The 15,969-nt window shown below is 46.3% G+C and overlaps 1 protein-coding gene and 8 non-coding genes across 10 annotated transcripts; 1 reads left to right on the forward strand and 8 right to left on the reverse strand.

The window, feature by feature from the left end:
* The first annotated feature begins 275 nt into the window (after positions 1–275).
* On the forward strand, positions 276–6,977 carry LOC133122254 (ADP-ribosylation factor-like protein 5B). Of its 2 annotated transcripts, none has more exons than XM_061232131.1 (6): positions 276–592; positions 2,051–2,111; positions 3,156–3,303; positions 4,649–4,732; positions 5,157–5,308; positions 6,247–6,977. In XM_061232131.1, exons 1-6 carry the CDS (start codon positions 547–549, stop codon positions 6,293–6,295), a joined length of 540 nt encoding a protein of 179 aa, XP_061088115.1. In that variant the 5' UTR covers positions 276–546; the 3' UTR covers positions 6,296–6,977. The 2 variants fall into 2 exon arrangements, with proteins under 2 accessions (XP_061088115.1, XP_061088116.1); XM_061232132.1 differs by having other exon boundaries at positions 572–705.
* Positions 6,978–7,084: 107 nt separating this feature from the next.
* trnac-gca (transfer RNA cysteine (anticodon GCA)) lies at positions 7,085–7,156 on the reverse strand. The gene has a single exon. It is a non-coding gene; the product is annotated as a tRNA-Cys (tRNA).
* Positions 7,157–8,307: 1,151 nt separating this feature from the next.
* Positions 8,308–8,379, reverse strand: trnac-gca (transfer RNA cysteine (anticodon GCA)). The gene has a single exon. It is a non-coding gene; the product is annotated as a tRNA-Cys (tRNA).
* Positions 8,380–9,525: 1,146 nt separating this feature from the next.
* On the reverse strand, positions 9,526–9,597 carry trnac-gca (transfer RNA cysteine (anticodon GCA)). The gene has a single exon. It is a non-coding gene; the product is annotated as a tRNA-Cys (tRNA).
* A 1,146-nt stretch (positions 9,598–10,743) lies between these two features.
* Positions 10,744–10,815, reverse strand: trnac-gca (transfer RNA cysteine (anticodon GCA)). The gene has a single exon. It is a non-coding gene; the product is annotated as a tRNA-Cys (tRNA).
* A 1,146-nt stretch (positions 10,816–11,961) lies between these two features.
* trnac-gca (transfer RNA cysteine (anticodon GCA)) lies at positions 11,962–12,033 on the reverse strand. The gene has a single exon. It is a non-coding gene; the product is annotated as a tRNA-Cys (tRNA).
* A 1,146-nt stretch (positions 12,034–13,179) lies between these two features.
* On the reverse strand, positions 13,180–13,251 carry trnac-gca (transfer RNA cysteine (anticodon GCA)). Its single transcript has one exon. It is a non-coding gene; the product is annotated as a tRNA-Cys (tRNA).
* A 1,151-nt stretch (positions 13,252–14,402) lies between these two features.
* Positions 14,403–14,474, reverse strand: trnac-gca (transfer RNA cysteine (anticodon GCA)). The gene has a single exon. It is a non-coding gene; the product is annotated as a tRNA-Cys (tRNA).
* A 1,146-nt stretch (positions 14,475–15,620) lies between these two features.
* trnac-gca (transfer RNA cysteine (anticodon GCA)) lies at positions 15,621–15,692 on the reverse strand. Its single transcript has one exon. It is a non-coding gene; the product is annotated as a tRNA-Cys (tRNA).
* Positions 15,693–15,969: the final 277 nt, after the last annotated feature.

Here is a 15,969-nt window from a genome sequence, read left to right on the forward strand (position 1 = left end):
CTTTACGCCATTATTCACGTTCAGTCGCGTTCCAAAGAAATTATATTGATCTACCGTGTTCTGTTACGTGAGCGTTTGGATCTCTGATTAAGAAAGTTGTGGATACGCTCATGCATTCATAGCTACTGCTCCCATAATTGTTCCTTTTGTTTTGTGATTACACAGCCCTTGCTCATTTACTTATACTTTAACGGATATGATGCGTTTACAGTAGCAAGCCACTTAGATAGATAGAACTTGTTCTTTTATGTTATTGTAGCGAAGCAAAAGGGCAGTGCGACGTTAGTGAGTGATCTAGCTTAATGTTTTCAAGTAACTAAACATTGGTTTTATGTGTTACATTATATTTTGTATTAGTTATTCACATGCATAAACATCTGGATACAGGGGTTTGGAACTGGAAACCACGCCAAAGCTTCTCAACTGGATACGGTCAATCATTGGACACCGCTGCTCGGAGGCAACACTTGGCCTCTAGCTTGGATTTTAAATTAGCTAGCTTTGTGTTTTCAGTCGCAATTAACATCAGGTTCACAGCTGTTGGGAATGGGGCTGCTATTCGCCAAGCTTATGACCATTTTCGGTGACAGACGTAAGAGTTTTTCCTGCTTCTTTTTTATTCACTCATTTGCGTCCGACGACATGCAGTGAATAGCTGGTAGCCTTGCCACCGGCAAATGATAACCGATTTTTACAAGTGCTCAGGTAACTTAGGCAATACGAATTCGCTATTGTTGGCTCCTCTATTTGGAAATAACACGTAGCTAACGAGTTGATGTTAGCTAGCTAAGTAGTTGCTGCGAGGCAAGTGCCAAGTTACTCTATTGTCGATTACACTGTTTAGCTCTGAGAACTATTGCTAACGTCTGTATTTCTGCTGCAAACTAGCTAACCTATCTTTCTTTATCGTCTGAAGTTCATGCAGTTAGCTGATGCTAGCTAGCGAATTGTAGCTTGGCTGTAGAATGCTTGTCTAGCTAGTATTACTACATACCGTGTTCAGCAAGTTCAGGAAGCTTGTCACAGCTGTCATCGTTATTGTTAGAGGTAAATTTGTATTACTGGTGGTAAAAATGAATGCTTTTAACTGAACCCTTGAATTAATTGTTTGGGGTGTTAACGATGGATACGTTTGTTCTGTGTTGAGAAGAAACTTTACGCACGGTTACGCACGTTTCGTTGCAGTATTAATTACTAATTAATTTACTACTTGAGCGGACTGAGCATCCTACCACTGTGTGTTGTGTCCATAAGAGTTAGATTCAACCTCTGAAAATGTAACATTTAAAAAATCTGCTGAAATGACTTAAATATTAAATTACATTCCTACATAAATAATTTCATAAATATAATAATCCTCAACCAGACAGCCCTGTTTTATCAACAAATGGTGAAAATGTATCAGAAAAAAGTGAATAAAATGTAAAATAATCCAGAATAATCTTTCCACAAAACATTTTGTTAATGAAATCATGTACCTGAACAAAATTAAAATACTTCTATTTGTACTGTACAGGGGTTAATGCAGTACATTTGCATGGTATTAAATAAGAATATTCACCATACCAGCCTGAGTGTACTACTTTTAAGGGCTGAAGTCAAGTGTACAGGTGAACATGGGTAATGACCAGTCAAGAGAAATTGTAGCGATTATATTTCTCTTGGTTTGTAAGGTAGGAAGTTAATGCTCTCTTTTTTCACGATTCTGAGCACAAGACAATGAAGTGTGGATTACAGTTCTTTGCACTGCTCCATTTGTAGTGTGACCCTTTTTTTTTTTTTTTTTTTTACTGAAGCCTAGCAGATGGTCCCGTTTCATAACGCTGTGATGGAGGCAAGGTCAGGGGTCATGGATCCATGGTAACCTCTGACAGGCTCAGCTGCAGGCAGCAGTAATAGAAGCTGCACTGCACTGTGCTCCAGGGCTAGGGCATCCATTGTGGCTCCTTCAATTTCTCCATCTGCCCAATTTCATGCAGAGAACGGAATGGGAGGCATCCTATCCCACGGGCCTCCTTGTGTGCGTTCACATCCAGTCCTCTTTCCACAGAGCACAAGGTCATCATTGTGGGCCTGGACAATGCGGGGAAGACCACCATCCTCTACCAATTGTAAGTGCTCTGCCAGACATTCTCAGATAAACATGGCTGTCAACTGTGCAGAGCAAAATGACAAACAGAAACATACTCACCGAGCACTTTATTAGGCATTTGTTAGACTTCTACTGCTGTAGCCTATCCACTTAGAGTTATGATGTGTTGTATATTTGGAAATGCTCTTCTGCATTTCAACATACCACTGTTGTAATGTGTGTTTTTTTGCGTTACTTTCACCTTCCTGTCAGCTTTGACCAGTCTGGCCAATCTCCTCTGACATCTCTCATTAACAAGGCGTTTCTGTCTGCAGAACTGCTGCTCACTGTATTTATTTTTGTCAAGGGACTAGTGTGCATGAAAAGCCCAGGAGATCAGCAGTTTCTGAGATCAACAATAATTCTACTGTCAAAGTCACTAAGATGTAATTTTTTCCCCCATTCTGATGGTTGATATGAACATTAACTGAAGCTCCTGACCCGTATCTACATGATTGTATGCATTGCACTGCTGCCACACAATTGGCTGATTAGATAATCGCATCAATAAGTAGGTGTAATCAAGTAAAAATGTTCCTAATAAAGTGCTCGGTGAGTGTAAATAAAAAGTAGACAGTGTGAACTTCTGAAATGGTGCCTTTAAAGACTAGCTGAAATGGAAGTTTGAGCAACAATGACCTATACACTAGTAAAACAAATTTTTGAAGGCCGGGGAGTCAATTTGACTAACAGCAAGTAAGGATGTGTGAAAAGGATGTTGATTGGAGGGGAACTTGAAATTGACATTTCAACACATACTGGTACACTGCCCCAAACTCTCATAAACCCTTTGTTCAGGAAGTGGATGGAAAAAAACTTTGGTGTGAAAACATTAATAAAGTATTAGCTACAATTGTATACATCTGTAAAAGTGGAATATAAGATGTAAGGTGTTTGTAAGATTATGAAGAAAATAGTAAATTGAGGAAAACATAATTTTTGATTTCAGCTTGTCTTTAAAACAAAGAGCTTGCGATGATGTGTTCGACCGTACGGCTGCTCATCCTGTTCTTGCGCCCTGCAGCCTGGCGAAGGAGGCCGTGCACACGTCCCCCACCGTGGGCAGCAATGTGGAGGAGATCTCCGTGCGGAAGACCCGCTTCCTGGTGTGGGATATCGGAGGGCAGGAGAGCCTGAGGGCTAGCTGGAACTCCTATTACTGTGACACTGAGGTGCCGTTCCCCAGCCTCTGCTAAGCCTCAGGCTTCATTGCGGGTCGCGTTGAAGGTGTTCCTGATGTTCAGAGTTCTGTGCGGTTTCTCTGATCCGTGTAGCCCGCAAGTTTTCTCTCACGACAGGGTGAGCTGTCAAAGTTGGCGTCGTACCTCAGCAGAATTTTGTCTGCCGCTCAGTGGCGTTCGGTGACCTGCCTTCTTCGGAAACAGAGATTATCTCAAACCTTTATTGATGATCAACTGATTCATCACAAAAAGCAGTTGATGAATAATCAAGCTAGATCATCTTGTTGTGTTCCCTTCCCAACAGGGATAATTGGCTTATTGCCTAGGTCACATCTTGCTTGCTATTTTAATAAACCTGAACTGTTTATGAACTGAAACCAATTTTAAACATTTCTTGGGGCTTGGGCCTGTGTAAAGTGGAAATAAATTGTATTGCATCCACACACATGGACATTTCTGGTTCAGGGTATCTGGATGGTTAAACTGGACGTTCTAATGACTCTGTTGAACTTGGGTTGAGTTTCCTTAATACATCTGAATACAATAGCATGTTCTAGGGGAAGAGGCATTTGTTTGACAGATTGTTGTATACCTTGCAGGCATGATGGATACAGGTTAGCTAATGGTGAACAGCTTGAGACATGGCTCATGGTAAAGTAGGTTGAACAATGCATGCAATCTGCATGTGGCGATACAGGAAACACCTGGCCTAGCTTGTGGTGAAAGAGGCACCAAAACAGGCTGTGATGTCACCGCTGATAGCACACTTTGCATCATGCTGTAAATCTGAGCATAGGCATTATACATAATATGTTCATTGCTCTCTTGTTTTGGGAGGTGCCGGTTTCTTATTCCATTGTATCGACATGTAGTTTTGCCTTGGTTTCAAAGACATTCAATGCTCTCAATTTTCCCTCTGACAGCTTTTAGTTTATCTATGGATTTTGTAATAATTTCACAGGCTCATTAAGGGTGGGATGTAGCATAGTGGTGAAGGTACATGACTGGGACCCACAAGGTTGGTGGTTTGATCCCGGTGTAGCTACAATAAGATCCACACAGCCGTTGGGCCCTTGAGCAAGGCCCTTAACCCTGCATTGCTCCTGGGGAGGATTGTCTCCTGCTTAGTCTAATCAACTGTACATCTCTCTGGATAAGAGCGTCTACCAAATGCCAATAATTTAATGTAGCATTTACATCTGCCAACATGCTGAAACCGGACATATGGGACACATGAGAAATCAACTTTGATTTGAATGGTGCAGGATTAGTATTTGGTCAGCAGTACACTTTTGTGTAGTGTCTGGTTTCTCTAGACTGTTTTTCTCTTTCTTAGATTGTGATCCTTGTGGTGGACAGCACTGACCGGGAGCGCCTCACATTGACCAGAGAGGAGCTGCATCGCATGCTGGCTCACGAGGTGACCACCAGAGGGCGCAAATAAGGGACACACGGGATATCTGATGGGCTTACATGCAAGTTCACATATTGCAAGTTCAAATATGCTAGGATCACTTTCCCATCCCTGTGTTGTTTTAATCCATAAACTACTTTATCTTTTACAAAGCAGATCATATAAGGATATAAAAGAATGTAGGGCTACATATGTCAACACCTATTCATGTGTTTGAGCATACTTTTAGCTTTTTGTCACTTAATGATGAAGAGGATACAGTTGAACAAAAATTTCACTGCTTTAATCTGCATCTTGAAATAATTTGGTGCTGCTACCAGCTGAAAAGCTTTTTCTCGAGCGCTTCTTGTAGGATGTGCCGCCTGTTTGCATTGTCCCAGTGTTGATGTGTAAAATCCCACGCTAACTGTTGTGTCGGGGGACCTGACAGGACCTGCAGTCTGCTGCAGTCCTGGTTCTTGCCAACAAGCAGGACATGAAGGACTCGATGACCGTGGCGGAGATTTCCCAGTGCCTGACTCTCAGCTCCATCACAGGCCACTCGTGGCACATCCAGGCCTGCTGCGCCCTCACCGGGGAGGGGTGAGTGTCCCTGAGCTTCCCCGCTGCCTCTGCAGCAGACCTGGGACAAATGCGCAATGGTTTTACACTCAAATACTTTTCTATGCTTTCCTGATCTTTGTGCTTGTCAGGGAAATTACTATTTCCTCCCGTTGTACCCACAGGTGAAGACTTGTTTCTGATGAAAGAAACAAGTCTTCACAAAGTGAGTCACAGTATTTTGTTCACTCGTGAGACTTTTATTCAGTTTGCAAACAGATAAAAGAACGAGAGAGTACTTACAAGACACTCTGAAGCTCTACATGGAAACACTGTTTCTTGTATACAGTCTCAGTATTTTTCCATCATGCACAGAAGGTGTGTTTTCATGCATAAATGGTAAACAGTATATAGCTTCAACTATAAGCAGTCAACTTAAGTTCAACCATCTGAATTCTAACAATTCTCAGTGCCTCAGTGCTGGACATATGTCGAGCTGTTTTCTTGTTGTTTTTCACACCTTCTCAAGGTGCTACCTGTTTAGCAGAACTCTTGGGGCCTGGCAGCTGGACACACACACACAAGGTTCAATTATTAACCTCACAGTTCCAATCTGTCAAACATGATCCCTTAAATCGCAGAAATTTGTTTATAATCAATACAATCTTCTTTTAAACAATATATGAAGAGACTGCTGTATGAAAACATATAAACTGTTAATAAAAAATATAATTATATATTTTTATATGAAATATAAAAGCTTTTTTGCAACAGACAAAGTTTTTCTACAACATTGGTATTGGTAACCCTGCCTCCTATGGTTGGCTCAATTGCTCCAGGCAAGATCAATCAAGCACAGAAAAGTATTTGAATCCAAAATGATTATGTATTAGACCCAGGTCTGCTCCACAGTGGCCGTTGAGCAGCTCTTGATGAGCGCAGCATCGCACTAACGTCCATGTCCTGTTTCCTCTCTCCAGTCTCTCTGCGAGTCTTGATTGGATGAAGTCTCATGTGCTGGCTGGCTAAGGCTCCTCCCCGCTCTGTGTGGATGCAGATGGGGCTTGCTGAGTCCCCAGTCCCAGCACGAAGGCGCGGAAGGTGGCACTGCGGTCCTTGAGCAGGGCCAGCACTGGCAGGGGCACCACCTTCTACAGTTTTCAGGCCCTGAGCTGTCACCCAGGGCTCCCAGCAGCCCCCAGGGCACTCTTAGCTCCCACCTCAGCTGTCGGGCAGACCCCAGTTCAGCACGGGGGAGAAGGAAAGACTGGTTGAGGACCGCATGCGTCCTTAACCTAAACCATGCCTGTGTGTCTCTATTCTGTGAGCCCTCATCTGTCTGCCAGTCTCACTGTCTGGTGCCTTAGAGATAGCAGCAGCAGTGGCTGGATGGGCAAAACTGGTTTGAACTGCAAAAACATTCACTTCCTTCCCTCCCTCTGGTTAAGCCGCTCTTGGTATTTGCCTGTATTTCTGAACCTGGAGGGTTACTGATACACCAAACTGTAACTTTACACCCAATTGGTAAATACTTTGGGACAGTCTGATTTTCTCGTTCTCTCACTCTTGCTCTTTACTTGAACTATTTGTAAAAGAAATAAGAAAATGATGTTTGCAGTAAAAATGTGACTATCCTGGTATTTAATTTTTTAACAAATGTATTTTTTTATATGGAAATAAAGTATCAATATGTTTTTGTAAAATAAAATAAGAGTTTGTCCTTTCTAAAAAGGTTGCATTCACGTTGTCACCACTTGCCGATAAACAGGGGCAGTTAATGCCCGCATGCAGAATTTAAAAAGTTGCCAACAAGGGCTGAGGGGGCACCCGGATTTGAACCGGGGACCTCTTGATCTGCAGTCAAATGCTCTACCACTGAGCTATACCCCCTTTGCGTGTGACTAATGATCATTTCCTTCTTTGTTCTTTGCAAACAAAGGCTATGTGAAGTAATAGCCTATGTTACAGTGACCAGAATGTCTCCATACAACAGACACATTCAAAGTGTTTTAAGATGTGCTGCAAACTGCTTTTACGTTGTCACCCCATGCAAATAAACCAGCATGGCAGGTTTTACAGTAGGTTTTCTACATGCTTGATTTGCCAAGGGCAGATATTATGGAACGAACATGCTTAGTCATTACTATGATACTCTGGTAACATGTGTCTGTGTTCACTTCTGCCCAATACTTTGCTTGTCTACTTTGCTTGTATTTGTTAATCTAAAAACTCCTTGAGCTGCTTCTGGAAAGCCAGCTGCAAAGCTTTTTCTCCAGCACTTCTTGTATGATGTGCTGCCTGTTTGCATTGTCCCAGTGTTGATGTGTAAAATCCCACGCTAACTGTTGTGTCGGGGGACCTGACAGGACCTGCAGTCTGCTGCAGTCCTGGTTCTTGCCAACAAGCAGGACATGAAGGACTCGATGACCGTGGCGGAGATTTCCCAGTGCCTGACTCTCAGCTCCATCACAGGCCACTCGTGGCACATCCAGGCCTGCTGCGCCCTCACCGGGGAGGGGTGAGTGTCCCTGAGCTTCCCCGCTGCCTCTGCAGCAGACCTGGGACAAATGCGCAGTAGTTTTACACTCAAATATTTTTCTATGCTTTACTGAGCTTTTCTGGTGTATCGGAATCAAATAAACTCTCAAAAAGTGCAAACCCCGCCTTCTGGTCCTCTTGGTTGGCTCAGTTGCTCCAGGCAAGATCAATCGAGCCCAGAAAAGTATCTACAATGATTACGTATTTGACCCAGGTCTGCTCTACAGTGGCCGTTGAGCAGCTCTTGATGAGCGCAGCATCGCACTAACGTCCATGTCCTGTTTCCTCTCTCCAGTCTCGATTGGATGAAGTCTCATGTGCTGGCTGGCTAAGGCTCCTCCCCGGTCTGTGTGGATGCAGATAGGGCTTGCTGAGTCCCCAGCCCCAGCACGAAGGCTCGGAAGGTGGCACTGCGGCCCTTGAGCAGGGCCAGCACCACTCGCCGATAAACAGGGGCAGTTAATGCCCGCATGCAGAATTTAAAAAGTTGCCAACAAGGGATGAGGGGGCACCCGGATTTGAACCGGGGACCTCTTGATCTGCAGTCAAATGCTCTACCACTGAGCTATACCCCCTTCGTGTGTGACCGATGATCATTTCCTTCTTTGTTCTTTGCAAACAAAGGCTATGTGAAGTAATAGCCTATGTTACAGTGACCAGAATGTCTCCATACAACAGACACATTCAAAGTGTTTTAAGATGTGCTGCAAACTGCTTTTACGTTGTCACCCCATGCAAATAAACCAGCATGGCAGGTTTTACAGTAGGTTTTCTACATGCTTGATTTGCCAAGGGCAGATATTATGGAACGAACATGCTTAGTCATTACTATGATACTCTGGTAACATGTGTCTGTGTTCACTTCTGCCCAATACTTTGCTTGTCTACTTGTATTTGTTAATCTAAAAACTCCTTGAGCTGCTTCTGGAAAGCCAGCTGCAAATCTTTTTCTCCAGCACTTCTTGTATGATGTGCTGCCTGTTTGCATTGTCCCAGTGTTGATGTGTAAAATCCCACGCTAACTGTTGTGTCGGGGGACCTGACAGGACCTGCAGTCTGCTGCAGTCCTGGTTCTTGCCAACAAGCAGGACATGAAGGACTCGATGACCGTGGCGGAGATTTCCCAGTGCCTGACTCTCAGCTCCATCACAGGCCACTCGTGGCACATCCAGGCCTGCTGCGCCCTCACCGGGGAGGGGTGAGTGTCCCTGAGCTTCCCCGCTGCCTCTGCAGCAGACCTGGGACAAATGCGCAGTAGTTTTACACTCAAATATTTTTCTATGCTTTACTGAGCTTTTCTGGTGTATCGGAATCAAATAAACTCTCAAAAAGTGCAAACCCCGCCTTCTGGTCCTCTTGGTTGGCTCAGTTGCTCCAGGCAAGATCAATCGAGCCCAGAAAAGTATCTACAATGATTACGTATTTGACCCAGGTCTGCTCCACAGTGGCCGTTGAGCAGCTCTTGATGAGCGCAGCATCGCACTAACGTCCATGTCCTGTTTCCTCTCTCCAGTCTCGATTGGATGAATTCTCATGTGCTGGCTGGCTAAGGCTCCTCCCCGGTCTGTGTGGATGCAGATAGGGCTTGCTGAGTCCCCAGCCCCAGCACGAAGGCTCGGAAGGTGGCACTGCGGCCCTTGAGCAGGGCCAGCACCACTCGCCGATAAACAGGGGCAGTTAATGCCCGCATGCAGAATTTAAAAAGTTGCCAACAAGGGCTGAGGGGGCACCCGGATTTGAACCGGGGACCTCTTGATCTGCAGTCAAATGCTCTACCACTGAGCTATACCCCCTTCGGGTGTGACCGATGATCATTTCCTTCTTTGTTCTTTGCAAACAAAGGCTATGTGAAGTAATAGCCTATGTTACAGTGACCAGAATGTCTCCATACAACAGACACATTCAAAGTGTTTTAAGATGTGCTGCCAACTGCTTTTACGTTGTCACCCCATGCAAATAAACCAGCATGGCAGGTTTTACAGTAGGTTTTCTACATGCTTGATTTGCCAAGGGCAGATATTATGGAACGAACATGCTTAGTCATTACTATGATACTCTGGTAACATGTGTCTGTGTTCACTTCTGCCCAATACTTTGCTTGTCTACTTGTATTTGTTAATCTAAAAACTCCTTGAGCTGCTTCTGGAAAGCCAGCTGCAAAGCTTTTTCTCCAGCACTTCTTGTATGATGTGCTGCCTGTTTGCATTGTCCCAGTGTTGATGTGTAAAATCCCACGCTAACTGTTGTGTCGGGGGACCTGACAGGACCTGCAGTCTGCTGCAGTCCTGGTTCTTGCCAACAAGCAGGACATGAAGGACTCGATGACCGTGGCGGAGATTTCCCAGTGCCTGACTCTCAGCTCCATCACAGGCCACTCGTGGCACATCCAGGCCTGCTGCGCCGTCACCGGGGAGGGGTGAGTGTCCCTGAGCTTCCCCGCTGCCTCTGCAGCAGACCTGGGACAAATGCGCAGTAGTTTTACACTCAAATATTTTTCTATGCTTTACTGAGCTTTTCTGGTGTATCGGAATCAAATAAACTCTCAAAAAGTGCAAACCCCGCCTTCTGGTCCTCTTGGTTGGCTCAGTTGCTCCAGGCAAGATCAATCGAGCCCCGAAAAGTATCTACAATGATTACGTATTTGACCCAGGTCTGCTCCACAGTGGCCGTTGAGCAGCTCTTAATGAGCGCAGCATCGCACTAACGTCCATGTCCTGTTTCCTCTCTCCAGTCTCGATTGGATGAATTCTCATGAGCTGGCTGGCTAAGGCTCCTCCCCGGTCTGTGTGGATGCAGATAGGGCTTGCTGAGTCCCCAGCCCCAGCACGAAGGCTCGGAAGGTGGCACTGCGGCCCTTGAGCAGGGCCAGCACCACTCGCCGATAAACAGGGGCAGTTAATGCCCGCATGCAGAATTTAAAAAGTTGCCAACAAGGGCTGAGGGGGCACCCGGATTTGAACCGGGGACCTCTTGATCTGCAGTCAAATGCTCTACCACTGAGCTATACCCCCTTCGGGTGTGACCGATGATCATTTCCTTCTTTGTTCTTTGCAAACAAAGGCTATGTGAAGTAATAGCCTATGTTACAGTGACCAGAATGTCTCCATACAACAGACACATTCAAAGTGTTTTAAGATGTGCTGCCAACTGCTTTTACGTTGTCACCCCATGCAAATAAACCAGCATGGCAGGTTTTACAGTAGGTTTTCTACATGCTTGATTTGCCAAGGGCAGATATTATGGAACGAACATGCTTAGTCATTACTATGATACTCTGGTAACATGTGTCTGTGTTCACTTCTGCCCAATACTTTGCTTGTCTACTTGTATTTGTTAATCTAAAAACTCCTTGAGCTGCTTCTGGAAAGCCAGCTGCAAAGCTTTTTCTCCAGCACTTCTTGTATGATGTGCTGCCTGTTTGCATTGTCCCAGTGTTGATGTGTAAAATCCCACGCTAACTGTTGTGTCGGGGGACCTGACAGGACCTGCAGTCTGCTGCAGTCCTGGTTCTTGCCAACAAGCAGGACATGAAGGACTCGATGACCGTGGCGGAGATTTCCCAGTGCCTGACTCTCAGCTCCATCACAGGCCACTCGTGGCACATCCAGGCCTGCTGCGCCCTCACCGGGGAGGGGTGAGTGTCCCTGAGCTTCCCCGCTGCCTCTGCAGCAGACCTGGGACAAATGCGCAGTAGTTTTACACTCAAATATTTTTCTATGCTTTACTGAGCTTTTCTGGTGTATCGGAATCAAATAAACTCTCAAAAAGTGCAAACCCCGCCTTCTGGTCCTCTTGGTTGGCTCAGTTGCTCCAGGCAAGATCAATCGAGCCCAGAAAAGTATCTACAATGATTACGTATTTGACCCAGGTCTGCTCCACAGTGGCCGTTGAGCAGCTCTTGATGAGCGCAGCATCGCACTAACGTCCATGTCCTGTTTCCTCTCTCCAGTCTCGATTGGATGAATTCTCATGTGCTGGCTGGCTAAGGCTCCTCCCCGGTCTGTGTGGATGCAGATAGGGCTTGCTGAGTCCCCAGCCCCAGCACGAAGGCTCGGAAGGTGGCACTGCGGCCCTTGAGCAGGGCCAGCACCACTCGCCGATAAACAGGGGCAGTTAATGCCCGCATGCAGAATTTAAAAAGTTGCCAACAAGGGCTGAGGGGGCACCCGGATTTGAACCGGGGACCTCTTGATCTGCAGTCAAATGCTCTACCACTGAGCTATACCCCCTTCGGGTGTGACCGATGATCATTTCCTTCTTTGTTCTTTGCAAACAAAGGCTATGTGAAGTAATAGCCTATGTTACAGTGACCAGAATGTCTCCATACAACAGACACATTCAAAGTGTTTTAAGATGTGCTGCCAACTGCTTTTACGTTGTCACCCCATGCAAATAAACCAGCATGGCAGGTTTTACAGTAGGTTTTCTACATGCTTGATTTGCCAAGGGCAGATATTATGGAACGAACATGCTTAGTCATTACTATGATACTCTGGTAACATGTGTCTGTGTTCACTTCTGCCCAATACTTTGCTTGTCTACTTGTATTTGTTAATCTAAAAACTCCTTGAGCTGCTTCTGGAAAGCCAGCTGCAAAGCTTTTTCTCCAGCACTTCTTGTATGATGTGCTGCCTGTTTGCATTGTCCCAGTGTTGATGTGTAAAATCCCACGCTAACTGTTGTGTCGGGGGACCTGACAGGACCTGCAGTCTGCTGCAGTCCTGGTTCTTGCCAACAAGCAGGACATGAAGGACTCGATGACCGTGGCGGAGATTTCCCAGTGCCTGACTCTCAGCTCCATCACAGGCCACTCGTGGCACATCCAGGCCTGCTGCGCCGTCACCGGGGAGGGGTGAGTGTCCCTGAGCTTCCCCGCTGCCTCTGCAGCAGACCTGGGACAAATGCGCAGTAGTTTTACACTCAAATATTTTTCTATGCTTTACTGAGCTTTTCTGGTGTATCGGAATCAAATAAACTCTCAAAAAGTGCTAACCCCGCCTTCTGGTCCTCTTGGTTGGCTCAGTTGCTCCAGGCAAGATCAATCGAGCCCCGAAAAGTATCTACAATGATTACGTATTTGACCCAGGTCTGCTCCACAGTGGCCGTTGAGCAGCTCTTAATGAGCGCAGCATCGCACTAACGTCCATGTCCTGTTTCCTCTCTCCAGTCTCGATTGGATGAATTCTCATGAGCTGGCTGGCTAAGGCTCCTCCCCGGTCTGTGTGGATGCAGATAGGGCTTGCTGAGTCCCCAGCCCCAGCACGAAGGCTCGGAAGGTGGCACTGCGGCCCTTGAGCAGGGCCAGCACCACTCGCCGATAAACAGGGGCAGTTAATGCCCGCATGCAGAATTTTAAAAGTTGCCAACAAGGGCTGAGGGGGCACCCGGATTTGAACCGGGGACCTCTTGATCTGCAGTCAAATGCTCTACCACTGAGCTATACCCCCTTCGGGTGTGACTAATGATCATTTCCTTCTTTGTTCTTTGCAAACAAAGGCTATGTGAAGTAATAGCCTATGTTACAGTGACCAGAATGTCTCCATACAACAGACACATTCAAAGTGTTTTAAGATGTGCTGCAAACTGCTTTTACGTTGTCACCCCATGCAAATAAACCAGCATGGCAGGTTTTACAGTAGGTTTTCTACATGCTTGATTTGCCAAGGGCAGATATTATGGAACGAACATGCTTAGTCATTACTATGATACTCTGGTAACATGTGTCTGTGTTCACTTCTGCCCAATACTTTGCTTGTCTACTTTGCTTGTATTTGTTAATCTAAAAACTCCTTGAGCTGCTTCTGGAAAGCCAGCTGCAAAGCTTTTTCTCCAGCACTTCTTGTATGATGTGCTGCCTGTTTGCATTGTCCCAGTGTTGATGTGTAAAATCCCACGCTAACTGTTGTGTCGGGGGACCTGACAGGACCTGCAGTCTGCTGCAGTCCTGGTTCTTGCCAACAAGCAGGACATGAAGGACTCGATGACCGTGGCGGAGATTTCCCAGTGCCTGACTCTCAGCTCCATCACAGGCCACTCGTGGCACATCCAGGCCTGCTGCGCCCTCACCGGGGAGGGGTGAGTGTCCCTGAGCTTCCCCGCTGCCTCTGCAGCAGACCTGGGACAAATGCGCAGTAGTTTTACACTCAAATATTTTTCTATGCTTTACTGAGCTTTTCTGGTGTATCGGAATCAAATAAACTCTCAAAAAGTGCAAACCCCGCCTTCTGGTCCTCTTGGTTGGCTCAGTTGCTCCAGGCAAGATCAATCGAGCCCAGAAAAGTATCTACAATGATTACGTATTTGACCCAGGTCTGCTCTACAGTGGCCGTTGAGCAGCTCTTGATGAGCGCAGCATCGCACTAACGTCCATGTCCTGTTTCCTCTCTCCAGTCTCGATTGGATGAAGTCTCATGTGCTGGCTGGCTAAGGCTCCTCCCCGGTCTGTGTGGATGCAGATAGGGCTTGCTGAGTCCCCAGCCCCAGCACGAAGGCTCGGAAGGTGGCACTGCGGCCCTTGAGCAGGGCCAGCACCACTCGCCGATAAACAGGGGCAGTTAATGCCCGCATGCAGAATTTAAAAAGTTGCCAACAAGGGATGAGGGGGCACCCGGATTTGAACCGGGGACCTCTTGATCTGCAGTCAAATGCTCTACCACTGAGCTATACCCCCTTCGTGTGTGACCGATGATCATTTCCTTCTTTGTTCTTTGCAAACAAAGGCTATGTGAAGTAATAGCCTATGTTACAGTGACCAGAATGTCTCCATACAACAGACACATTCAAAGTGTTTTAAGATGTGCTGCCAACTGCTTTTACGTTGTCACCCCATGCAAATAAACCAGCATGGCAGGTTTTACAGTAGGTTTTCTACATGCTTGATTTGCCAAGGGCAGATATTATGGAACGAACATGCTTAGTCATTACTATGATACTCTGGTAACATGTGTCTGTGTTCACTTCTGCCCAATACTTTGCTTGTCTACTTGTATTTGTTAATCTAAAAACTCCTTGAGCTGCTTCTGGAAAGCCAGCTGCAAAGCTTTTTCTCCAGCACTTCTTGTATGATGTGCTGCCTGTTTGCATTGTCCCAGTGTTGATGTGTAAAATCCCACGCTAACTGTTGTGTCGGGGGACCTGACAGGACCTGCAGTCTGCTGCAGTCCTGGTTCTTGCCAACAAGCAGGACATGAAGGACTCGATGACCGTGGCGGAGATTTCCCAGTGCCTGACTCTCAGCTCCATCACAGGCCACTCGTGGCACATCCAGGCCTGCTGCGCCCTCACCGGGGAGGGGTGAGTGTCCCTGAGCTTCCCCGCTGCCTCTGCAGCAGACCTGGGACAAATGCGCAGTAGTTTTACACTCAAATATTTTTCTATGCTTTACTGAGCTTTTCTGGTGTATCGGAATCAAATAAACTCTCAAAAAGTGCAAACCCCGCCTTCTGGTCCTCTTGGTTGGCTCAGTTGCTCCAGGCAAGATCAATCGAGCCCAGAAAAGTATCTACAATGATTACGTATTTGACCCAGGTCTGCTCCACAGTGGCCGTTGAGCAGCTCTTGATGAGCGCAGCATCGCACTAACGTCCATGTCCTGTTTCCTCTCTCCAGTCTCGATTGGATGAATTCTCATGTGCTGGCTGGCTAAGGCTCCTCCCCGGTCTGTGTGGATGCAGATAGGGCTTGCTGAGTCCCCAGCCCCAGCACGAAGGCTCGGAAGGTGGCACTGCGGCCCTTGAGCAGGGCCAGCACCACTCGCCGATAAACAGGGGCAGTTAATGCCCGCATGCAGAATTTAAAAAGTTGCCAACAAGGGCTGAGGGGGCACCCGGATTTGAACCGGGGACCTCTTGATCTGCAGTCAAATGCTCTACCACTGAGCTATACCCCCTTCGGGTGTGACCGATGATCATTTCCTTCTTTGTTCTTTGCAAACAAAGGCTATGTGAAGTAATAGCCTATGTTACAGTGACCAGAATGTCTCCATACAACAGACACATTCAAAGTGTTTTAAGATGTGCTGCCAACTGCTTTTACGTTGTCACCCCATGCAAATAAACCAGCATGGCAGGTTTTACAGTAGGTTTTCTACATGCTTGATTTGCCAAGGGCAGATATTATGGAACGAACATGCTTAGTCATTACTATGATACTCTGGTAACATGTGT

The sequence above is a fragment of the Conger conger genome, chromosome 2 (assembly GCF_963514075.1).
Source record: "Conger conger chromosome 2, fConCon1.1, whole genome shotgun sequence".
Lineage (NCBI taxonomy): Eukaryota > Metazoa > Chordata > Actinopteri > Anguilliformes > Congridae > Conger > Conger conger.

Bases quoted from the DNA above. Each gene is read 5' to 3' on its own strand.
- LOC133122254 (XM_061232131.1), top strand. From the start codon at position 547: ATGGGGCTGCTATTCGCCAAGCTTATGACCATTTTCGGTGACAGAC. The intron at 2,112-3,155 runs GTAAGTGCTCTG...TGCGCCCTGCAG, and splicing joins ACCACCATCCTCTACCAATT to CCTGGCGAAGGAGGCCGTGC. The intron at 4,733-5,156 runs GTGACCACCAGA...GGGACCTGACAG, and splicing joins ATCGCATGCTGGCTCACGAG to GACCTGCAGTCTGCTGCAGT.